The 25,088-nt window shown below is 32.8% G+C and overlaps 2 protein-coding genes across 2 annotated transcripts; one reads left to right on the plus strand and one right to left on the minus strand.

Moving 5' to 3' along the window:
- Nucleotides 1-5,822: 5,822 nt before the first annotated feature.
- On the plus strand, nucleotides 5,823-21,769 carry LOC123903267. Its single transcript, XM_045953220.1, has 18 exons — nucleotides 5,823-6,116; nucleotides 7,225-7,699; nucleotides 10,253-10,344; nucleotides 10,884-11,048; nucleotides 11,168-11,555; nucleotides 12,017-12,135; nucleotides 12,410-12,482; nucleotides 12,561-12,778; nucleotides 12,870-12,914; nucleotides 13,767-13,860; nucleotides 16,619-16,810; nucleotides 17,543-17,643; nucleotides 17,783-17,870; nucleotides 19,129-19,275; nucleotides 19,787-19,912; nucleotides 20,195-20,386; nucleotides 20,801-20,860; nucleotides 20,962-21,769. The coding sequence occupies exons 1-18, from the start codon at nucleotides 6,073-6,075 to the stop codon at nucleotides 21,073-21,075; spliced, it is 2,733 nt and encodes a 910-aa protein (XP_045809176.1). The 5' UTR covers nucleotides 5,823-6,072; the 3' UTR covers nucleotides 21,076-21,769.
- Nucleotides 21,145-23,915, minus strand: LOC123895967 (protein trichome birefringence-like 8). Its single transcript, XM_045946431.1, has 4 exons — nucleotides 23,584-23,915; nucleotides 22,517-22,906; nucleotides 22,064-22,222; nucleotides 21,145-21,502 (listed from the first exon to the last, which is right to left on the minus strand). Exons 1-4 carry the CDS (start codon nucleotides 23,913-23,915, stop codon nucleotides 21,145-21,147), a joined length of 1,239 nt encoding a protein of 412 aa, XP_045802387.1.
- Between the last annotated feature and the right edge of the window lie 1,173 nt (nucleotides 23,916-25,088).

The raw sequence follows: 25,088 nt of genomic DNA on the forward strand, positions 1-25,088 counted from the left end.
CTCTAAGGAGCAAAGGAGGAGGAGCAAGGAGGGCTAAGGAGATCTCAAGGGAAGGAGACTCTCCCCCACCATCGGGAGACGAAACTTCCTCCGCAAGGAATCGAGGTTATTTTTATGCATGTTTTCTTTATTGTTCAATATGTTTAATAGTAGCTAAGTCCCTTTAGGTTAGGTCGAGTAGATGAACTCCTTTATGAACGCTCAGACATGTAATTTGGTTCGAACAAGACTATATACAATTACTATTTAGTTATTATCTGTTATTTTCTCTGCTTATTTATACACTTTCATATATGAATGACCACATATTTTGTTAGTAACTAGAGTCGAAGTGGATCTTGTGACACATCTGAGACTCCGAACTAAAGAGATAATATAACCAACCAACATGAGACTATTAAATTCAATATCTAAGGTTAGGTTTGTGATTAAGATTAGCACATAATTAAATTATGCATGATATAAGTTGATCAAACAAGGTAAGTGAACACGTGACAACTTGTTAAATGTTGAACTCGAGGGTAGAGATACTATAAAAACATAACTTGTTAAACGTTGAACTTAAGGGTAGAGATACTATAAAAACAAGGGAAAAACTTACCAGCGGTTGACTAAACCTTAATCAAAGAGCAATAGAGATAAAGAATGGTAGCAGTGAACTTATCATAATAGAAATTAATCACCAAGTATTAACTAAATAGTGAGCAAATATAGCGCCAATTACCAAGAATGAATAAAGGAGGAATTCGAAAAGTACTTAACCATTGTTCTCATCTCAAACTCAAACATTTACTTTCAATTACTCTTTACTTTAATTGCTATTTATTTTCAACCGTTCAAAACCCTTTCAAACAAACAAAACAAATGCAAAGTCTTTTATTTTAATTTACTTTTATAGCATCAATTCCTAAACCGAACTAATAGCTTTGGCACGATCCCTGTGGATATGAACTCATTCTAAACACTAGAGTGTGAATTATTACTCGACGACAGACTGGTCCACTTGCCAGACTGCAGTCAATAATCAAATTTGAGAGTTTCTCTTGTGAGAACTTTTTCTTTGTTCTTGTGATATGAACATTGTTTTTGAGATAAGAACTTTATAGTGTTGGTTCTACCGGCAGGTCGCGGTTATGGTCACACTTTTCTTGATAACTTTGGTTCTAGCGGCAGGTCGCAGTTAAGGTCAAGTTCCTCTTTATCTTGATAACTTTGGTTCTATCGACAGATCGCGGTTAGGGTCAAGTTCCTATACCTATTTTTCAAGACGATCCTAAGCAGTCGCTTATGCTTGAATGAACCTTGTCTCGTAATGTGCATAGCTGACTTGTTGTCACAATATATAAGGATATGTGAATCATATGAGGTATGAGAAAGTCCTTGAGCAAATACAACAGCCATTGCTTTAGATGATCTTGAAACAACCGATTGTTTTTTGCTTTTTCAGCTTATCAATGACGTGCCAAGAAAGAAACAAAAACATATGGTGGAACTCCTTGACCAGGATGGCAAAAACTTGAGGATATATAGGCAGCGACAGATTCAAAGGGGGGCCTCCCCCTCATATGTATATAATATATATATTATTATCTCTCAATTATATATCTATAACACTTTAGTTTAATATTATGAATTATACTATGGTAAAAATAAATGACTAACATAAAATGTATCGGTCCTTAAATATATGAAATATTAATTGTCAAATAAAGTGTATTGAAATTATAAAATATTCTCAAATATGTCTATTATTAGTAATTTTTGGATAAACTGACTAACATACAACATATTTGAGGAACAAACTAACAAAGGAAAGATAAATTTGAAAATCAAAATGACTAACAAAAAATATGCTTAAGGCTCAAAATAATTGTTCTTATTTCTGACCCCGTGCATTAATTTTATGGATCTGTCCCTGTATATAGGTAGGCCAGCCAGCATGTGTGCATTAGTTGGTGAATCAAGGAATTGACAAAAAATTTCACCAAGTAAAATTCACAAATTTATTTGCACAATCATTACCTATGAATTTTCCTTGGTGGAGTTTTGTGCAATCCTTTTTCTGGTAGAATTCTTTAGGGATAAGTTGGACTTGCCTTGTTATTGATTTTATCAGCTTCCTTTTATCACTCCATTTTCTTTAGAGATAAGATCATATCTAGTTCCCCTTATATATATGTAAATTTTTCCTTAATGTTTTAAATTCTCTCAACTTATCAAAAAAATAATAGTAAATTTAAACTTTATTAAAAACTACAAAATTTTCAAACAGTTAAATTTAAATAAATAAATATTATTATTTTATTCAATTATTATTCAAATAAATAAAACCGTAATTTTTTTATTCAACATTCCCCTTGATTTTATTCTGTTTAATAGTATCTTTTACCGAAAAATTTCTCCATTCATGAATTATTATATTTTATATTAATCTTTAATTCACTCTTTGAATATTATTTTTATAATCTATAAATAGTACATTTAATACAATGCATTAATATATTTAAAAAATATTTTATCAATTAAATTAAATAATACCTTAACTTTATCTCTCCAATTTTATTTGAATTAATATTTCTTTTTTATAATTAAACTTTAAATGTTGCTAATATCTAATGTTTTATATTATTACATAATTCAATCTCTCATTATGTTTTTATATTTAATAAAATATACTGTATTAAGTATATCAATAAATTTAAACTTTATTTGCTAGTCAAAACTACAACATTTTCAGATACGTTAAAATTAAAATAAAGAAATACGTAATTTTATTTCAATAAATTACTATATTCAAATAAATAAAATCTCATTTATATTTTATTTAATTTTTTAACATCTTTAGTCAATAATTGCCTTATATTTTTTACTTTCCTAAAAACCTATAAATATAGTTTATATTTTAACCTTCATATAACAAAAGTTATTAACTCAGGAAAAAAAAAAGAAAAGAAGAGAAGGAGTAATGTCTTTGTTGACCCAAAAATTGTTTCTACTATGTGTGCTGATGTTGTTGTTAACGCACAATGTTCTTGGAGTTCCCTATCGTCATGTGCATATTTTTAACTCTTTAGAAGATAATTTAGACTTAACTATTCATTGCAAATCTAGAGATGATGATCTTGGAATTCATGTTCTTCATCATGGTGATAGTTTTGGTTTTGCATTTAATGATAATATTTTTCATAGCACACTATTCTTTTGTTCCTTTCAATGGAGTCATGAGTTTCATTGGTTTGATATATACATATTCCATAGAGATTCTACGAGATGTTCTATTTGCAATTGGTCTATACAGAAATCAGGACCATGTCTGAATGAAGATGGTGAACATCTTTGCTTCGATTGGAATAAGTAATTTTTGTAATTTATTAATATCAATAAATGTTGTCTTATCTTATCCCTTTGAATGGAATTATAAGCTTCATTGGTATATGACATTTAAATTTGTGTCTCTATAATTTTTTAAGTCTATAATTTTCATTTTCACCAATTAAACACATAATTCTTCTGGTCAAACTTTCCTCTCTTCCTCGTCTACCATAGGTGGGTGGTTTTGACCATTTGTTTACTTAGAATCAACCCTTTGTATAGTTTTTTTTTCCACCTTTTATTAAAATAAGTAATTTTTGTCTATATTTGTTTTTTCTTTTGTGATTATGTCAATATTGTGCGACATTGTTTACTTTGTCGTTGTTTAGTTTTCCCTTTTTTTGAGATGTTTGTTTGATTCAAATTGGCAAATTAACTTCGATCTATTTTAAATTTAATTAACAACTTAGGCGGCAATGTTATAGATTCAGAGGAATGGATATTCCGATGGTCACTTTAATTTTTTACATTTGTTGTTTCATGCTATTAATTTTGGTGTTGGGTTTGTTCACATATTCCCCATTTTTAATATCAGCGATGTTAAATTTATTATTTTTGATGTATTCTATAAGTTGAACGAATAAATTTTATTATTTTTAGTCAAACTATAAAAACTACAAACATATTCTTCAATTTGAAACTCTAATTACAATTAAGACTTAATTTGAAACTCTAATTGAATACCACCTATAAAATTTGAATCAAAAGTGTCCATTTGAAACTCTAATTGAATACCACCTATAATTAAGACTTACATTTTGATCCAATTTGAAACTACATACATCTTATAATTAACGCCAATGGCATCATTATTTGTGATGTTGTAACATCTTTTATTTTTCAACTTGAGGAATAGATGTTATTCAAGGTCTTAGAAATGGATATTGGACCTAACTCATCTTTACAAAACTGGCTTGTAAGGTGATGATTGCCTCTAGTATATAAACATTTAGTCAGGCCATCTCTCAACCGATGTGAGACTCTTAACACACCCCCTCATGTCCAGCACTATTGGGCTTGGTGCGTGGATATAAACGGTAGGTGGTCCGATAGCGGAAACCTGATAACAGGTGGCCCAACGGATCGTGGAGAGGCTCTGATACCATCTTAGAAATGGATATTGGGCCTAACTCATCTTTACAAAACCGGCTTGTAAGGTGAGAATTGCCTCTAGTATATAAACACTTAGTCAGACCATCTCTCAACCGATGTGGGACTCTTAACACAAGGACCTACAATTACAATGATACAACAAAAAATGTAAGTCTTAATTTTAAGATGTATGTAGTTTCAATTTTGAAACTCTAATTACAATTACAATGAAGCTTAATTTTAAGGTGTATGTAGATTCAAAAGTGTCCATTTGAAATTCTAATTGATCACCACCTATAAAATAATTAAAATATAATGTTAGATTTTCTAAAAAAAAAAAAAATATTAAATAGTTTCCACAAAAAAATATAATATTAACGAGTTTTTTTTATAAAAAAATAATATTAGAGAAACTCTAATTGAATGCCTGCTTGTAGAAGAAAGAAGATCAAGCAGTTTACTGCTAAATGGGGCTAGGAACTCATCTCCATCAGTCTTTGACGTTGCTGTCCCCCTTATATAATAATTAAAATATATATTTTTTTTTAGCAAAGGAAGCTTGCCAAGGAAGCAAGCCCCATGAAAAAAATAAAAATAAAAAAATAATAATTAAAATATAATATTAAGTTTCTAAAAAAATATAATATTAAAGAGTTTCTAAAAAATAAATGTAATATTAGAGAAACTCTAATTGAAGATCACCTGAGCAATAATTAAAATATAATATTAGAGTTTCTAAAAAAATATAATATTAGAATACCTTTTTTTTTAAAAAAAATAATAATATTATTAGAGTAGCACTAATTGAATGCCACTTAAGCAATAATTAAAATAGACTATTAGAGTTTTTTTTAAAAAAACAATATAGAGAGTTTCTAAAAAAAGAATATTAAAGGACTTATAACTAAATGTATATTATAGAGATTATATAAAGATATATATAGGATATGGCATATCATATCATATGCAGAAGTTGAGATTCGAACGTCGGACCTCGGACGGACACTCGTAAGAAATATTTACTCCCTCCGTCCTAAATTATAAGAGAAAAAAACCCATTTTTTTTGTCCCAAATTATAAGGGAGAAAGTCATTTTCAAGAATTTTTTTCCCATATTCTCATAAAATTAAATGCAAATTGAATTTAATTTTCTCTCTTTACCCTTTTCTCAATAAACAACAACCAATAAAATTTATTTTTACATCTTCCTATGCAACTTATTTCAAAGAAAACTCACAAAAACATATTTAAAATTTTCATATTTTACTTTTTCTTAATAAATATGATTTTTTTATTTTCTCTTATAATTCGGGACGGAGGGAGTATTATTTAATATTTATTTTAAGAAGACAGAACACAAACATTGGTGTTGTTGTGAGTTATCCACGTATATTCAGATAAAGCACACACCTCATGCTACGTCATCATTTCCTACATTAATTTTAGTGTTTCTTTATTTCCATGTCTATTTCGAACCACGCAACCTCTTCTTCCTCTCTATTTCACTCTTTTCTTGTTCCATCTTTCTAAGTTCTATCTATCTCTTTAGTTAACACAACACAACACAAGCTTAATTATTTTATCTCCAAATTCTTCTTCATCCATTACATGGCAGTTAAATCGCATAGCACCAACAATTTTCTATCGTTAAGGTAATTCATTTCTCTATCCTTGTTTGTATCAATATGTTACTACGGTTCCTCTTTGTTGAATCAGTGATAGCGATGAAGCTAGGTTTAATTTTCCGTGCACATGAATTGTTTGACAAAATTCCTCACTGAAACTGTAACCGTTGAACTTTTCCTTTCCCTTTTGTTTTGCCTATTTTCAATTTTCTTCAATACTTAGTTTTTTTTTTTTTTTTTTTGTGGATAGAAAGTGAATGAAGAGAGACTTATTTGATAGTAAGTGAAACAGATGTTCACGGAGGGACTAAATTGAGAAAGTTTGAAAAAAGACTAATTTGAGATATTGAAAGTGTCCAGGACCTATTTGGGAGCGAGTTACAGAGACACGGTCCAATTTGATGGTTTACTGTGCTCTTTTAAAAGAATTGGGGGGAAAAGTTGTCCCGTGAGCTTAGCTCAGTTGCAGGGACATTGCATTATATGCAGGGGTCGGGTTTCGAACCCCGGTCATCCCACTTATCCACCTTAAGGGTGGAATTTTTAGCATCTAGGCTACTTGACAAAAAAAAAAAAAATTGGGGAAAAGTTGTAGAGAATTTTTTTTTGCAAGTAATTCAGATTGTAACAATATGAATTTGTGGTATTGTCCAGTTTTAGACTTTTAGTGGCTACAGTTGTATACTGGCAAAGTATATTTTGAAACTAACTTGATTTAAATCTTTATTATATATTGCACTATTTACAAATATATTGGCTACAGTGCTATAGGCAATAGTATGGTTGAACTTAAGGTCTGATTGGATTGACTTATTTGAGTTTATTTAGTGTTAATGAGACTGTCTGGGGGAGCTTATAAAACAACTTATGGATCCATAAGCTGTTTCCAGCTTATAAAACAACTTATGACATCCATAAGCTGTTTTCAGCTTATAAAACTGCTTATAACATCCATAGTTTATGAAAACAGGTATATAGCTTATATGAAAATAGTTTCACTTGATTTTATCCATAAGCATGGCCTTGTTCTCTTTTGTTTTTCATAGTAACTATTGCATTCCTTTGAGCTTAGTATTTGTACCTAGTTTTGCGTGTGGATGTGTGTGTGCTGTTTCTAATTGCAAGTCTTTGGCAGCTCCTCGAATTGTCGGCTTTCAAATGGTTCCTCTTGTGTAGGGAGAAAAGTGTCAGACTTGCATTGCCTACTATTTAGTAAATGGGGCAGTTCAAGAAAGGGATGTCTCTTACGACATGATATGCTATCTAGCAAGGGTCATCGTTTGGTAGGTTGTAGAAAATACTATTTAACGTTTTCTAAGACTGGAAGGAGTGTACACTTGTTACCATTTGCCACCTCTGATGATGGTACAACTGTCAATGGGAGTTCACAAGCTGACACCAGTGCTAACCTTGAAAAAATGAGGGTGAAACTGAATAGTTCACTCGAAGAGGAAAACTTTTATGATGGACTAGTTCAAGCTTTATATGATGCAGCCAGGGTTTATGAGCTGGCAATTAAAGAACATAAATCGCACTCACGTGTATCCTGGTTTTCAACAGCTTGGCTTGGGGTAGATCAAACTGCATGGGTGAAAGCACTGTCATGTCAGGTATCATCATGACTTTAATTATTGAACAAGTATTGTTGGATTAATATCATCTGTGAAGTATGACATGCATTTGTGAATATGAAATTTTGACAGACAGCCTTTGTGATGGACTATAGTTCTTCTGTTTCACTTGTGAGTTTAGACAAATACGTGCCAGATGAGTTGTAAAAGGAATAGGTGTGACTAAGTTTTATTTTGCATGCCTTGCTGGTCTTTTGACAAAAACATGCATGGTTATGTGAAGAAGCTTTCCATTGGTAGGCATGTACGTGAGGGAATAGTTATTGGAGTTCATAGAACTTCATCTTTGAACTACATCTAGTGTCACTCACTGTGTGTCTCTCTAGAACTACATCTAGAACTAAGTCTTTTATCCATAATACCAAACTCATTTTTTATAACTTAAACTTGTCTGCTTCATTCATCATTAGGACAAATATACAAAGCATCAATGTGGCAACCCAACTGTTAAAAGCATTAGTGTGAATTGTGATACAAAAACTGTTGCTTTATGGTCATCGAGAGGCAATGCTTTATGACAAAACTGCAGTATTTTCTCCCTAGGCCAATTTAGTAGAGATGGAAGGGTATGGTATGACTCTTTGATGTCATGACCACATATCTGTGTACAATGTGTGGATTGGTATTAGTTCACTGACTTTTCGCATTCTCTTTTCACCTTTTGTAAATATTCCTAAGTAGGTGTTTTATGTTTCAATATTTTGAAGTAATGGTTTAAATTTTTAATCCAACAAATTGTTGACCTTATTGCTTAACCATTAACAAAATTTAGAGGGTTGCATTTAAATGGCTACTTATGAAATTTAGCTATAGGTCTTTTATATTGCTTCCTTTATTATGGACTATCAGGCAGTTAAATCTCCAGCTTCAGTCAATTATGTGTATTGTATATTTTTAGATCTAGGACTAGGGTCATTTGGCTGAATCTTCTTTGCTATATTATATTTCTTTGTAATAGATATGTTATTAAGAATCGAAAGAGAGAAAAATAAATTGAAAGGTGAGGACCAATGAAATCAGAGCTTATTGCTCTGAAAGTGGAATAGTTCCTTTTACAATTGAAGAACAGTCCTCATACAATGTCCAATGGTGACCCAAATTTGATTCAATCCCCTATATAAACTAGGGATGGCACAACTGGTCAAGCCCTCCGTACCGGCCCGTTTAAACTGCTATTTTAGGCGGGCTGAGTTGATGTTTTGAACTCGGCCTCTTAAGTTGGCTAGCCCCATTTAACCTGCTAAAAAAGTGGGGAGGATACAAGCAGCCCGCAAGTTAGTTTTTTTTAAATAAAAAAGAAAACTACTAATTTTTTTATTATTTTTACTGAGAAATCTTGTGCATTACAAAAAATAAAAATAAAAGAGTAATAACCTATGAAATTTTTGTTGGTAATAAGAGTAACAAATCATGTGAATAACTCAACATTTTTTTGTTGGTAATAAGAGCAACAACCTATGAACTTTTATGATTCATGTGAATAAAAAAAAAAAATTTAAATTTGTTTGATGGGACGGCCCCGCCAAGGTGCAGAGTGACATTTTGGGGCCATCCCACTTTGCCATCCCTAATATAAACCGAGACTGGTATAACTGGTTGCCCATATCTAATCTCTTAACCCCCTAAATCGCATTTTCTTTCTCTTAACCCTAACTCCATAATAAAGTAGCAAACCGATATCAGTATCAGACATTAAGCATCAGCATATAACAAACAGAACCTCGGAAAAAATTATGAGCAAAAGCTACTTAAATAGAGGAAGCAGAAGCTCAGAGGAAGCAGAAGCACAGCACGATGTCAGATTACAAAATAATGAAGGAAAACGCTGGGTGTGCTCTGTATTAGTGGACAATAACATAACCATGATACTGGTATCTGTTTGAGTGGGTTTTGTTTCAAATGAGAGACAAATGCACAAAACAGAGGGTGGGGGAAGCTTTCTAGTGCAGGCAAGTGGCAGACTCAGTGTGGATGCACCTTTAGAGTTTTCGAACGCAGAAGGCTGGTAGCAGACTCGGGCAAACTTCACCGTGAGAGAGTGACACTTTTTGTGGAAGACAAGCTTTGTTTGTCAAGTGTTCAATTACAGTTTGAGAGAGCCCCTTGGCAAAATGAAAGATAATGTAATCTGGACAAAATGAAGCGCAGAGAGTGAAAACAGCATCAAGAAGTTTTGAAAAAAAATGAAACACAATTAGTCCTGTGTTTTGAGTCATTTTTTAGCTTTTAAGCTGGACTTGCTGATTCACCATCAGAATTGCATGTCTGTTCAAGTCAGACCAAGTCTGTCAAAAGAGTTGACCAGATTTGGCTACCTAAAATTTAAACTTGATTTATGAGTTAACTAATATATTCCAAATGAATACCGTTGTAAAGATGGAAGGAAGTTATATGTTGGCGATTCTTCATCATAAATGAGTTTTGGTAATGTTTTCCTTATTGCCTACAAGAGGTCAAGAATTGTTACTATCATGTTAATCATATTACAAAATTTATTAAGAACTGAGAAACTGGTTGCATATATTTTCTCAGGCTGCCGTGTACTCCTTATTGCATGCTGCAAGTGAAATTTCATCCCGAGATGATAGCAGAGATAGAAATGTCAATGTATTTGTTCAAAGGAGGTAGCATGTTGCTTTGCATTTTGGTTCATTTTTTTTGTTTCTTTTGCAATAAACTTATATTTATCAGAAGGAAATAGAAATTCTTTGCTTTTGTACTAGACTGTCTGCCCGAAATTATTCATCAGATAGATAATTTGTTTAGTCGTTTGATGCTTTAAGCATTCAAATGTATTTCATATAGCTTCTTAATGTCAAATTTTGAAGTTTAAAATTTATATTTTTCCCTGATAATCTGAGTTTTACTGAACATTATGCAAATCATCTAAAAGTTTAAATATATTACCCGTATTGTACCTTTAATCTGGAAGTTTTATTACAGACAAACATTAAACATCACTTTCAATTTTCTACCAATACACAAAGTGGCTGTATACTTATAAACTGTTTTGACTACCTCCCAATATTTGATTTACTGGTATTGCCCTGTCTCATAATTTTCTTGTTTTCATTCCTTCTTTATATGTTTAGTTTTAATATTTAATAGTGCTCTCTCTTGTTGCTTTGGGCCTAACGCAAGTGTAAATGTTGCATTGGTCCAGTTTACTAAGGTTATCTGCTCCCTTGGAGAGCTTAATTAGAGAACAATTATCAGCGAAACAGCCTGAAGTATATGAATGGTTTTGGTCTGAGCAAGTTCCAGCTGTAGTGACATCCTTTGTTAATAAGTTTGAAGGAGACGGACGCTTTACTTCTTCCATTGCTTTGTATGTTCTCTTTTGACATTTCTACACATTGAGATGTTGACTTTTACGGCTCTGTTCTTGCTCCACCTCGCTATATTTATAGACAATGCATAAATGATCTTTTTTGACTGAACTCCTAGGTATGAAAAGAGTAAGGGTTCGAGCAGTGCAAGTGATGTATCACTTCTCCTACTTGCACTTACATGCATTGCTGCAATTGCTAAACTTGGCCCAGCAAAAGTTTCTTGCTCACAATTCTTTTCCATGAGTACCGAGATAACTGGTAGTTTGATGGACATGCTGGTTGGTCTAATCCCTATAAGTCAAGCTTATAATTCTATAACGGATGTTGGACTACACAGAGAATTTCTTGTACATTTTGGTCCTCGAGCTGCAGCTGGTAGAGCAAAAGATGAGTGGGGTTCAGAAGAGGTTGTTTTCTGGGTAAATCTTGTTCAGAGGCAGCTGCAGCAAGCAATTGATAAGGAGAAAATATGGTCAAGACTGACAACATCTGAATGCATTGAGGTTAGTTATACTCAGTTTTGGAGACATCATGGTTTTGACATTACTAGATAGGTGATGCTGGATTTATTTTCTAGGAATAGATATTCATTTGAAATGACCACACTTCAGTTAAATTAACAAAGTGAGGCCTAATCTTGTGCCTGTGCTTGTATAATTTATTTTGATTGTATTGATATCTGGACATCATTACTTTCTTGATCTTGAAATTTGTTTTCTGGAAGGGTTTAAAAAACAAAAGTATTGCGTATTGGATGGAAATAATTTTTTTTTCCCTTCCCAATATGGAGGAATATGCATAAAAATTGAGCTAAGTTTACTTTATATAAGATAAAGCACTTTATGTAAATAAAATATAAAGAATAAAGAGATGAGTTGAATTGAGCATAATAGAGCTCAATCCTTTTCCATTCATTTGTGTTTTATGTATCAAAAGGCTTCAATTGAAAGTTCGCATAGTGCAGGTTTTGGAGAAGGATTTGGCTATATTTGGATTCTTTATTGCTTTAGGTAGAAGTACACGAACATTTCTTTTGGCAAACGGTTTTGATACTCTCGATGATCCAATTGAAGATTCCATCAGGTACTATTTCTGCTACGTATTATTACCATTGTGGTTTCTTATTGTTCTAGGAGTCTTGTCATGAATAGTCAATGGTTGGGCCTACACTAGTTGTAGTACTAACTAGTATTTGACCAGATGATTCATATAATAGGTATACTTAGGTTAGTAACTTTACATGCATAATATCATCATAATAATTCTTGCAACTTCAACAGCTACCTCTTCAACTTTGTTTATGCATCCTATGGATTTTTGTGCATTTATTAATTATTTATATGACTATTTATTACAGGTATCTTATTGGGGGCAGTGTTTTATACTATCCTCAGCTCTCATCTATTAGTTCGTATCAATTGTATGTTGAGGTTAGTATTCATGGTCCTTGCATTTAACTTATCTGCTTGATTAAGTTTTTTAACTGGGGAAGTCCTTTAACTGCATAGGTAGTTTGTGAAGAGCTGGATTGGCTTCCTTTTTATCCAGGAATCACCAGCATCACAAAACAGTTGCATGGGCATAGTAAACCAGAAGGTCCTCCAAATGCCGAAGCACTGAAGCAAGCATTTGATGTTTGCTCTCATTGGATGCAAAGTTTTATTAAATACAGCACATGGTTGGAGAGTCCCTCAAATGTAAAAGCAGCCGAGTTTCTATCGAGAGGGTAACCAGAGAAATGTTTATTTATAGTTTAATGAAATACTAGCATCTTACTTGATAAATTCTTATACGTATCTAATTTTATTTTATGTTAGGCACAACAAGTTGATGAAGAGCATGGAGGAACTTGGGATGATAACGTAAGGCATATGGCAAAGTCTTCTTCTACAGTATTTTTTGCATTCCATTAGGTGCATGTGAATATTCAGTGATACCAAGATTCAGGCATAAAAACTTCACATTTTTGGGGTAAAATATTGATTGTGAAATTGTTCTCAGCAACGTCAAGTTTTGTTGCTATTGCTTCACAGTAGACATGTCAAAGTTCATTCCTGTGTAGTAAATAGCAGCCGTAGCAGGTGCCCCTGGGCGTTATGTGTAACCCCATGTGTTGCCGCATTAAGTAATGGCTGCATTGCCGTCAATAGTGGTCAAATAGCAGCTGTAGCGGCACAGTTTTGATATTATTGGATTTTTTGTTCATTTCACCCCAAAATTGCCGTTTATGGTTGTCAAATGGAATTCCAGAGCTTATAATGGAGTAATTGCATGTAGGAAACAAAATGGAAGATCAATAGTTGAATCTAGAAGCTAGATTACCTCTCTAATATGTGACTCTGGCTTTAATATATCATTGACCTGTCAATAAGATTTGGTTGGCAAATGTCCGTTCACTAGAAAAGAAAGGAAGGAATGAAGAAAGGAAATTGAATCTAATGGAAATGTGTTTAATGGTTGTACTATACTTCAAAAACATTTTCTACCATAGAGCTAGTTTTGTACCTAAACCTTCATACAAGAACGACAGATAAAATGTTCCCAAGCAAATTGCCTTGTACAACGGCAACATTTTCTTGAAGCTATTTATGTATAAACACATTGTTATTTATAGTTTTTACTGGAATTCCAGAGATTGTAAACCTGATTTTCTACACCAAGAGTTTCTTATTCTAAAAGATGTACCACTTATTATCTTCATTAATTTAATGCAGGGATAAGACATTGGAGAGTGATATCAAGAAAATAGTTGAGAGAGAAAGATCCAAAATTCAGTCAACAATAAAAGGGTCAGATTCTTTTGATGAGGTTTGATTCCCGCTTTTAACATATACATTTAGTATAGGCGCTTCTTCCAAGTTTGGTAAATTAGATATTGTAGGCTTAATTTTTATTATTCTGACATGAACTAGATGATAGGACAACTCCATTTGGCAACATGGGTAAAACTAGACATGATTGGGCTTACCTTTCTATCCTTTAATATGTTCAGTTTATATATTAGATAGAATAAATTTTTGAACATGATTTTTTAATCCTCTATTTGCTGTATTATTATAAATTTATAATCACTTGATCTTGCTTAAAGGGTGGGATAATGCTGGATGTGATAAGAAACTAATGCTATTTCATCCAATGTACTAAATTAAATAGTATGAACTCTTATAGTCTCCATTGTTTTGTACCAAATGTCCCAAATTGATAAAATAAGGCTTAATTGCATATTTAGTCCCTTATGTTTATTTTAGGTTTCAATTTGGTCCCTTATGTTTATTATATCCCTGTCCAATGTACCGAATGAAATAGGATAAAGGTATAAGGTAAAAATTGATAAACTCTTATACCATCCATTTTTTGTGAACAATTATATAAATGGTTGATAGTTCAAACAAATATTTGTTTGAGGCATTTTTCCCTCTTCTTGAAATCGATACCCAAAGCAAAAGCTGTAGAAATAGTGACAAAGGTTGAGACAGTAGTTGGTGATAGAGGTGGGATCAAATAGTGGTGTTCCTGGCAAAGACAATGGTAGTCATGGCTTAGTAGGTCTGTTGACAGAAGATAGCTGTAATGGCATGATGGTGGTAGCAACAATGTTCCGGTGATGAAGATAGTGGTTGTGGAGTCAGATATGAGCTTGTGGTAGTAGGGTTTGGTGACCATAAATTGGTGGGAGAAAAATGGCAATAATGCTGTCTTATCCTATCCTGCTAGTTCACTGCAAAAGGCTAGATAGTATATAAGAAATATGAGAAAAAATCTACCTTTTGGATAAGCTCGTATTATCCAATGTGTACAGTACACTAAACATTTAACAAGGCTCGGCAGAATATCCTATCCAATGCAGATAGATTTCCCACGTCCACAGTTTGAGTGGCAAGCTTAAATTTAAGTTAGATAACAAATATATTATTGTATTAATTTACTGACACAACTTACCTAAAGTACTATAAGTGTTGTAGCAAGTGCTGTTTCCATTAAAAAAAGGTCTATAACTCCTCATACCTGGCTTAGGAATCTCAATTGTCATGCTGTTTTTAGTAAAAAACAACATCTATGGTACTATAGACAAGTTTGATCACATTTCTATTGAACCATCATGTCCTAGTTTACTCCTCTTCTCCTAAAACTAAAATTCTCTTGTTTCTCAACATGTTATTAGAGTGGATAGATAAACACCAAGCTGAAGATGATTTGGAAGAAAACAAAAACCTTATATACCAACAACCTGTTAGCAACATATAGTGTTGGATATATAAAAATAAAAAATAAATGCAAACTTAATATTCTGACTAATGCCTTTCTCATACAATTGTTCCTAAGTAATTGATATTTATAGATTTTGGAGATCTCCTGTGTGGATTTATTTGTTTTCAATGGTATGAAATTAATGAAAAGATGGATTTAGATTTTGCTCTTTCTGATTTGTTATAGAAACAGTAGAATACATACCTTTGTTTTTGTTTTCAATGATATGAAATTAATGAAAGGATGGATTTAGATTTTTCTGAATTGATCCATATAAATGACGTAAAGGAATCGTAAAAAGTCAACACCTAGGCTTTGTTTGCTTATTGATTTTTGGAGGGAAAGGGAGGGCTTATTTTTGTTTTTTAAAATAAGGATACGAAAAAATGTTTTAGAAATGAATTAAGTGCAATTTAAATATTATTTGATCATTTATCGTGTTATTCTTTCAAAGTTTTTTTTAAAAAATGAAATCAAATATATATCAAAATATAGACTTAGCCCTCCAATGTGAATTAGATGCAGTTGAAGTATTATATGAGCATTTATCGTGTTATTCAAAGTTTTTTTAAAAACAAAATCAAATATATATCAAAATATAGACTTAACCCTCCAATGTCTTCCTCTCCAATAATTAACTTTCAAACAAAGTCCAAGAGTTATTGAATGCTGTAACCTCCATACATAGAAGTCATAATAATTGGAAAATGCTACTGATTGAATAATAATTGGAAAACCTTACTGATTGAATAATAAAATACAAAGAGTTATTGAATGTGTGACCCCCAATTGCTTTTCAGAATGAGTATATTAGCAAACTACATCTTTTCATTTGGTCTGAAAACCCAATTGTTTCTTTTCTTTAAGCATCTCTTAAGTTTAAGAATATAAATATAATATATATCTTTTTGCATTCAAATTTCTATAATTTTTCTCTCCTTCCCCTGACTTTTTTTCATATCCAATTGACTGGTGCATTAATTCTCCTATACGAATCAAATTAACAACGTGCCCTCATAGTGGATTTTGAATAGGAAATGAAACAGTTGTATAAATAAGAGAAAAATTAGGGAAATTAAGTTTAAAAAAATGTTTGAAGAAAAGAAAGAACTAGGTCTTTCTGCACACCTATTCATACACTCATAATAATTTAGTAACCGAACAATAAATTGTATGGCAGCTTTGTCCTCTCCTTTTCAGTATTGTATAAATTCCTAATCTTATACTTCATACCAAACCTAAGGATATTCTTTGTACTTTAGATGGATCCCGAACCTTGATTGATGTATCATGTTCTTGTTTATGCCTTTAATTTCAGGCATTGAAAAGTGTTGAAGAAGCTGTGATAAAACTTGAAAATTTGCTTCAAGAATTGCATGTGTCAAGCACTAGTTCTGGAAAAGAGCATTTGAAAGCAGCCTGTTCTGACTTGGAAAAAATACGAAAACTTAAGAAAGAAGCTGAATTCCTGGAGGCGTCTTTCAGAGCAAAAGCTGATTCTCTGCAAGAGGTACACAATACCCTCCACATCCGACCTTACCCATTCCTGCAATAGTGCATCATAGATTTCTTACGTTGAAAGTACATTAACTCTTCTATTTTTTCCTGAAATGGGAATCTTGTTTTTGGGTTTTTACTGCCAAATGGTTCTCTTACAAGTTTTGCATTTGTTGATAAAAGTAGATTGACTGATCAACATAACAATGATGGGGCTGATAATTTAAGTAGGCGTGAATGTATACTTCAGTATTGTAAAGACATAATTGACATTGCATTTGTCCTCTTTTATATGAGGCATTAATTGGCTCCGAAAAGATTAATATTAGCGGAAGGACCACTTGGCGTTCATTGACCTTCAGGTGCCATTTTGGTACTAATAACTCAAAAACTAATAAACTAATATGATGCCAAATATGTTTGGAAGGCCTAAAAACATGCATCTCTTTCAATAAAAACTTACTTTATTAGGTGCCCTCACCCCTTTGCCTTTGTACCTAGTCATAGATCTTGCCTTCTTGGGCTCATTCGTCTTTGCTTTAAAATCTTGGTGAAGATTGGATAATAGTTTAGTAGTATGCTTGGATACTGTTTGCATTTTGCCATGGCATTTAAGGTTCATTTATAATTTTCTTTTTCAAAATAGTGGAGTAATGTGGGTTGGACTTGATGTTATCCTTTCTTGGAACTGTGATTCATGTTATCTTGCTTGTACTGAATGGTACCTTCTATTACACTCATTCAGGGAGTTAATAGTGCTCAAACCATCAAACCGGTTGGTGAAGAGGACAGGCTAATAAAAGGGAAAAACAGGAATGACAATGTAAGGGTGGACAGGAGCAAAAGGTATCAAGGCATATTTTTATCATATCTATTTACTGGCTTCTAATAAGAAAATTACACCGCCAGATATTACTTTCTTTTGTTGTTGGTAAATGTTATATTCTGTTTAACTCTATGTAAAAGTTGCACATGTCTTTTTCAGACAAATTGGAAAATCTCGTGGATTCTGGGGCATCTTTGTACCTCCAGTCAACAGAAAGCCGGACCTGGAACCAGATGTCGATTCTTATGTATACATTATCATCCTTATCATTTCTTTTCGTATCTTTTGTGAAAATAGAATTGCCTATTTGGTTTGCTTTTATTTCAATAATGTATTAGTATTTGATGTTTGTCACAATCATGTTTTACTACTGCTATATCATATTTCAACAATGATCTTGTTGTCCAATGTTAGTCATTTCTAAATCGACATGAAAGTAAAACTATGTTTGATTGCTGCTGCCACATCTAAGATTATCTTTGTTTTCAGAATAATTGTCGGTGGTAAATAGAAAACTCATTTAAAAAAGTGACTAGATGTCTTGGAAAGATGCAACGAGAAATATCTTTTGATTAGATACCCAATAACCACTGAGTAGTGTGTTTTAGTGAGGATAATTGAGTCATCCTGAAATTTCACGATACAGCTCTTTTGCTGCATCAAGGAAACATGGCCACTGTAACCCTGTCTCTGGAGGCATGAACCTCTCTATGACACTTCCTCCAAGCCTAGGCAGCCACATCAGGTGCCACTTCATGCAACCTTCTCTGCGTCAGGGAACTTGAGACATTGAACCTTTCTATCACCAGGGCTCTTTGCCTTATCACTTCAAGTTATTGCTGCTTTCGATGGTTGCAAATACCATATTATGCATTTAGCGCTGAGATGTTTTTTGTGTGTATGATTTTAGTTAAAGATTGTAGTGTTGTAAGAAATTTAGGATGCTTTTAATCTACTAACATTTGGAAACAAAAATAATAACAGGAAAAGTTGAAGTAGAGTTCACTAAATATTTGAATTTTATGGGGAGCAAGTGCTTTCAAAAACCCAAAGCTAAACGTTGCCATACCAAGTGTTGGATAGTCTGAATTTTGCTGATTAGTTACCAACTAGATCTTTTTATTTTAGTTTAATGTTACCAACTAGATTTGGTTATAAATTACTACATATTATTTGGCGCCGAATTGGAATTGACCTAACACAAGCCTATTTCAAGAATTTAAGAAGCTCATTTGTATGCTTTATTTTGGTTAGACTGGCGCACTCCCGCCCCTCCCCTCCCCACTCACACAACAAAAAAACTGGTTTTTAAGTTCTTCTCTCATTACTAAAAATATGGTGGGCTGTTAGTAACTCCAAAATCAAATTTGCAATGTCAGAATTCTATTGAAGCTTACAATACATTTATTTTTCTTGAAATTTACATGAACTTGAATAGAACAGTGCTTCGTTTGTGAATACTTGGTTGAGGTTTGAGTAATATGGACTTGCTATCTTGTTTGCAGGAAAATTATATTGAACAGTCTGCACCAAATGTAGGTGTTGTCGACCAAGAATCCAATGAAATCCACCGCTTCGAGCTTCTAAGAAATGAGCTGATGGAACTTGAGAAAAGGGTTCAAAGAAGTGCCTATCAATCAGAAAATAATGAGGTGCATCTAAACCATTTGAATTTGATGACTCAAAAGATTGAACTTATGGTCTTATTGAATAACTCCTTTTTACTTAGATGTTGCATTATTATTATTATTATTATTACTGTTATTATTATTATTATTATTATTATTATTATTATTATTATTATTATTATTATTATTATTCGCTTCAAAGGTCTGAATTATTTGAATATTGAAGATGTTATAAGTTACAAACTAGAGGCTCTAATATATAGACCATTGTACATGAATACTAATACATGGTAATGGAGAAACAAGGAAATAAAAATTACACAACATCATGGTGGTTATACAAGCAAAAGAAAAAGAAAAGGATGAAATATTTTATCTAAAAATAATTTTCCTTACAACACTCCGCTTCAAGCTACTCTATTAACTTGTGACTAAATCTGCATGCCATTTGTATTGACTACTTTATCTGCCCATTTTTCCCAAATTTTATTCCCTTGAAGGCTTATTTAAATGAGTGTATGTATTGCTTTAACAGGATTTGGTGATCAGTGACGATAGGGCCCGTTATAGTGGTGATGCTGGAGATGTTCAGATGGTGAGAGTTCAGACGAAAGAAAGTATCTTACAGAAATCTTTTGATAGTTTAAAACAAACAGGAACGGTATGATTTAGTCTGACATTTTTCTTTCTTGCAAATATTATCTTGGTTTATGAACTCATCCGCATGATCACCTTGATCAGATGAAGCTGGAAATTTGTTTCTTCACCCCATGTCTTTTAAACTAGAAGAAAAATTATCCCATATGTGTTGTGTAGCATTTCTGATAATTTTAACATTGTTCCCTGCTCAAATATATATGATAATAATTGGCAATTAAAGTAAGTTATAGGTTAGTTCTTGTCTCTAACATCTGAGATCTAAAGTCTGCTACTTAATACACAGGATGTCTGGAGAGGAACGCAGGATGCCTGGCAAGGAACTCAACTTCTTGCTATCGATGTTGGTGCTGCAACGGGTTTGGTCAGAAGGACTTTAATAGGTGATGAATTGACTGAGAAGGAGAAGAAAGTACTTAAAAGAACCTTAACCGACATGGCTACGGTTGTTCCTATCGGTGTTTTAATGCTAATTCCAGTGAGTTGAACACCTTTATGATTGTTCTTATTTATCAACTATATCCGAATAGCATGTCCTGTTCTTGTTAGTGAAGCCGACTATTAATTCATAGTAAAAAGATCCTGTTCAAAGGAGGCTAGGCCTCTAAATCCCGCCTTGTTCAAACTAAGAGACATGAAAACTAATCAGAAGAGATAGCCTAAGATATAAGAAATTATTCTTAAAAGATAACCTAATATAAAACCATGGTATGAAAAATTGTTCATATCTTCTGCTCCTTATAAATATTTAAGTGGAAGTAAAAGAACTTTCTGCTTATAGAAAATGTAAAGAGAGAACAGAGAAGGAAATGAACTTGTTTGCTATATCATATTACCATTTTCCCAATATTAGATGTTGCCTGCTAAGAAGTACAATGGTTACTTTACACAGGTTACTGCCGTTGGGCATGCAGCCATGATAGCTGCTATTCAGAGATATGTACCATCCATGGTATACACATTCTGATTTTCTACTTCTTTCTGATCTTGTATTCAAATTTTAAATCTCTTATCATCACGTCATAAGAATTCGATATATCTTCTTCCTTGCAGATTCCGTCCACTTATGCACCAGAAAGGTTGGATCTCTTGAGGCAGCTTGAGAAAGTGAAGCAAATGAAAACCAATGATGTGGATTTAGATGAAGAAGTGGATGAAGCTAAATGATCAGAAGCAATGAAAATTTATGTATAGCTAACATATCTTAACATTCTTCCTGGTCTGATGAAAATTTGATCAGCTTCGTTCTTCTCTTTCTGAAAAATCTTTGTTGCTGCCAAATTTCTTAGAGAGGAGTTGGGCATAGATAAGTCTGTTCCACGTGTCGGGCACTCCAGGTAAACACCAGTGGCTACAATCCTGAGGAGCATCAGGCGGAGTGCCTGGTTCCCGATATTTGGAAGGGTGGCCATCTTTCCTCAACTCCGAAAGATATGTGATGTTCAGAAAGTTGACTTTCCAGCTTCCATATTGCATCTCTTTAACAGCATCAGATATAAATATGTTGTAATACGGTTCAGTTTCGAGTTTTGTAGGGTCATTTTCTGGTTCCATGTCCTTGTCGCAGTTTCCTCCTTCATTCCATGTGCCGTTCCTGCAATTTCACTGTACAGACTCTTATCCAAAGTACTCTGAAGTGATTACTAAAATGGGATGAGTAAATTTGATTAAGAGTTATGAAGTGAGTTAATATGCTTTTAATTTTAAGGTCCATTTGGATTGGCTTATTTAGGTGTATCTGCTGGCATAAGTACTTGTGGGATAATTTGAGAGAGCTTATGGAAACAACTTATTTTCATATGCTCTCTAATATAATTCATAAAAACATCTTATACCTTATACAAAAGCACTTTGTCTTTAATTTATCTTGTTATAGAATTAATTTATATATAAACTTTTATATGGTTAGCACTTATGATATAAACACCTAATTAAGTTGTTTGATTTTAACTCAAGTTTGAGCCTTTGTGCAACAAATTCTGAATTGCATCCACCCTCCCCCAATTATAGCCTTACCAGTTACTACATATACATATATATCACTTCATATATGTATAGTTTTCACCATCTCAGTGAATATGGACATGATTCCTTTATGATATTTTTAATTGAGTTTGTGATCATCAATACCACATAAATGTGTTAACATACTTGCCTGTAATGAACGGGGGAATAGCTACGGAAGAAGACGAAACTCTTCATAGGATTTAGATTACCCAATGCCCATGATTTCCATGTTTGTAAGGATCTCCTAAAAGCTTCTTCCACTGTCATAGTCATATTTACCTTCCCTTTTTCCTGGAAGTACATACCTCTGCAAAATGATAGAGCTTGTTTAGATGTGTTATATGTATCAAAAGCATATATTTAAATAAAACAATCTTCACATAAACTAAGTTGTTACAAACTTTTCAGTTGCTAAACAAATTCTTTTGCATTTTTCAAACACTGAAAAATGCTTTTTTTAGAAGAAAAGAAAGGCTCGTCCAAATCAAATGATCTCAAAATAACAACTGTAGTTTTCATTGTTCACTTATGTAGAAACACATAAGGTGTTTTAAGCAAGAGGCATGCGCGCGCACATACACTAAACATTCAGCATACTTACGACTTGATAGTTTTGTCTGAGTTCCACCAATGACCAGAATTGAAGACAAGAACATCAGCTCCCTTCCATTTAATTGAATGCCAATGCAACTCATCAAGCCTGATGGTCATTTTGATGTCATCGGATGAGTTGAGTGGTGGACGACCAGTAGGGTTCAAGAAGGGTACCCTATAATACTCAACTGTCATGTTGTATTCCTCAAATTTCATGATTAGGTAGCCCTTGTGTTTGCTTATGGGACTTCCATTCACTTCATATATTTTTGATATGTTAGAGACCCCTTTTGTTAGCATGCAAAGTAAAGACTCCCATTGATTCCTGCCTACTGAATCACCTGCAAACACTATGCGACCATTGCGATTCCTCTCTAGGAGATCACTTGCATTGAATCTGAGCAACTCAAAATGAACCAAGAGAAGTTGATATTAGCTAGATATTGATCATTACTTCTAAATAGTATCATACTTGTTAAATGGACCTGAATACAATTGAGTTACCCGCTTAATAACTTATTTGAGTTTCTATAAAATTTTATAAAGTATGCTGAGTCGAGTAACTCCATTTAATAACAAATTCTCTAATACTTTCTAACACATTATTTTTTATGTGGTAAAACATTCAAATGAACCTTACCTAATTTATATGGGATCTACATGATTTTGTGGAGCTTAAAAAAAATCTATAAAAAATGTGAAAGATTTATATATTTTATTTTTCTTCTAATTTCTCCCTATAAAACCTCCCTATAAAAAATGTGAAAGAACTAATGGTCCACAAGTGTTTCTATAAACAAGGCCTCATATTCTCCTCATTGTTGACTTTTTCAAATTAAACCCCTTCTCCAAAAACACAAAAAGGATAGAAATTCACATTAAGCCATGATTTTTGCAATAGAGGTTTAACCTTATATATCAAAATAACAAAAAACACATAATAATAATGAAATAGTAATACATAACCGATACAAACACATACATAACTATGCATGCATAATACATGCAACAAGTAAGAAAGGGTGCAAAACATGATGATAAAAAATAATTAACATTAACATGTAAGTCACATACCGTGGAAGATGGCAATCATCTGGTTGCCATCTCCATTTATGAAAGCCTTCATCTCTCCGTCCGCTTTGCCGGCACCGGAATCCGGGATCAAGGAAGGGACAATTCTCATCATACAATTGATGTGAGTTGTAATTTTCATCCCATACCCATTGGCCGTTTGAAAAATCACATACTTCAATTGGTAACGATTTTTGTGAATTATTTGGAGCTATATGTGACAAGAAATCAAAACTAAAAAGAGAGTGTTGATCAAAGGTAACGAGGTTGAACCAAAACAGAGATGGTATTAAGAGGAAGAGAAAAGAGAGTGCATATGCTAATTCTCTATTCATTGTTACTTTTCATAAAAAATCATGAGTCCGAAAAATTAATTAATATGTTTTATTGTGTTGTTGGTGGATGGATGATTAGGGTTCAAAATAGGTCATGCCACGAATTAAGAGCAAGTTATTTTTAAAAATTCATTTAAATAAATAAAATCATCTAGACAAAAAAAAATATATACCGATGTGAATCTTTTTTTTATGATTGTATTTTTTTTTTTTTTTTTTGAGGTAGCATTTATTTATGATTGTGAAAACGGTGTGAAGAAATACTGCCTGCATCAGATTTTCTCATCCCATCTGGTTAAAATCTCTTGTTTCAGGGCGTTAGCCCTCTTTTACTAAAAAAAAAAAAAAAAAAAAAAAAACTCTTGTTTTTGATAAATCAAAGTATTAATTCCCTCGAGGTAACTGAGATCCATTTAGGGGTTGACCTCTCTCAACAAATACTTCTCCATACACACCGGCCAGGGATCGAACCCAAGACTAAATAATTAAGGGGTCCAAATATCTACCACTTGTACCACACTATGTTGGTAAAAATCTCTTGTTTCAATCACACATAATATTTCTTTCAACTACTACTTGGTACGTTAATGTTACCTGCCACGTTAGTACATTTCTCGCAAAAGATCATGAAGAATAAAAATAAAATATTCTCAACATTTTCTGAGTGTTAATTGTCATGAGTCTCATGTGACATGAAATTTTGTGACACTCTTTTCAGTTCATCAGGATGTTTGGTTGGATTGGACATCATCGCTTGAACACGTTTGCTACTTATATAATTCATGTTACTACAAACAAAATGTCTTACTAATGAGTTCTTACTGATAAGTGTTCTCGAACACTAAGAATTCCAATTAAAGAAACTCTTCATTTAAAAAATTAAACATTCTAATTTTCAATACGTTAACTCTACAATTTTTCATAAAATTTTCATGGTAACTAGTGTTGGGCAAATGGAACAACTAACTTTATTAGAGCTAGGTAAGACCTTATATAGCCATAGTACAAGACATATAAACGGTTACAACAATAAACTCACAACACAGATGAGGTGACTTGGGCCTTGAGCTAGCTCGCGCGCTCACTATACACACATACACTTATGCAACAAGCCTAAACAACACTTACAAAGACCAATTGACTAACACATATCTAACATAACCTCCCCTAAAC

The sequence above is a fragment of the Trifolium pratense genome, linkage group LG1, assembly GCF_020283565.1.
Source record: "Trifolium pratense cultivar HEN17-A07 linkage group LG1, ARS_RC_1.1, whole genome shotgun sequence".
Lineage (NCBI taxonomy): Eukaryota > Viridiplantae > Streptophyta > Magnoliopsida > Fabales > Fabaceae > Trifolium > Trifolium pratense.

Bases quoted from the DNA above. Each gene is read 5' to 3' on its own strand.
- LOC123903267 (XM_045953220.1), top strand. From the start codon at position 6,073: ATGGCAGTTAAATCGCATAGCACCAACAATTTTCTATCGTTAAG. The intron at 11,049-11,167 runs GTATGTTCTCTT...CTGAACTCCTAG, and splicing joins TTTACTTCTTCCATTGCTTT to GTATGAAAAGAGTAAGGGTT. The intron at 12,779-12,869 runs GTAACCAGAGAA...ATTTTATGTTAG, and splicing joins GCCGAGTTTCTATCGAGAGG to GCACAACAAGTTGATGAAGA.
- LOC123895967 (XM_045946431.1), bottom strand. From the start codon at position 23,915: ATGAATAGAGAATTAGCATATGCACTCTCTTTTCTCTTCCTCTTAATA. The intron at 22,907-23,583 runs GTATGTGACTTA...TGAGTTGCTCAG, and splicing joins GATGATTGCCATCTTCCACG to ATTCAATGCAAGTGATCTCC. The intron at 22,223-22,516 runs GTAAGTATGCTG...ATCATTTTGCAG, and splicing joins TCAGACAAAACTATCAAGTC to AGGTATGTACTTCCAGGAAA.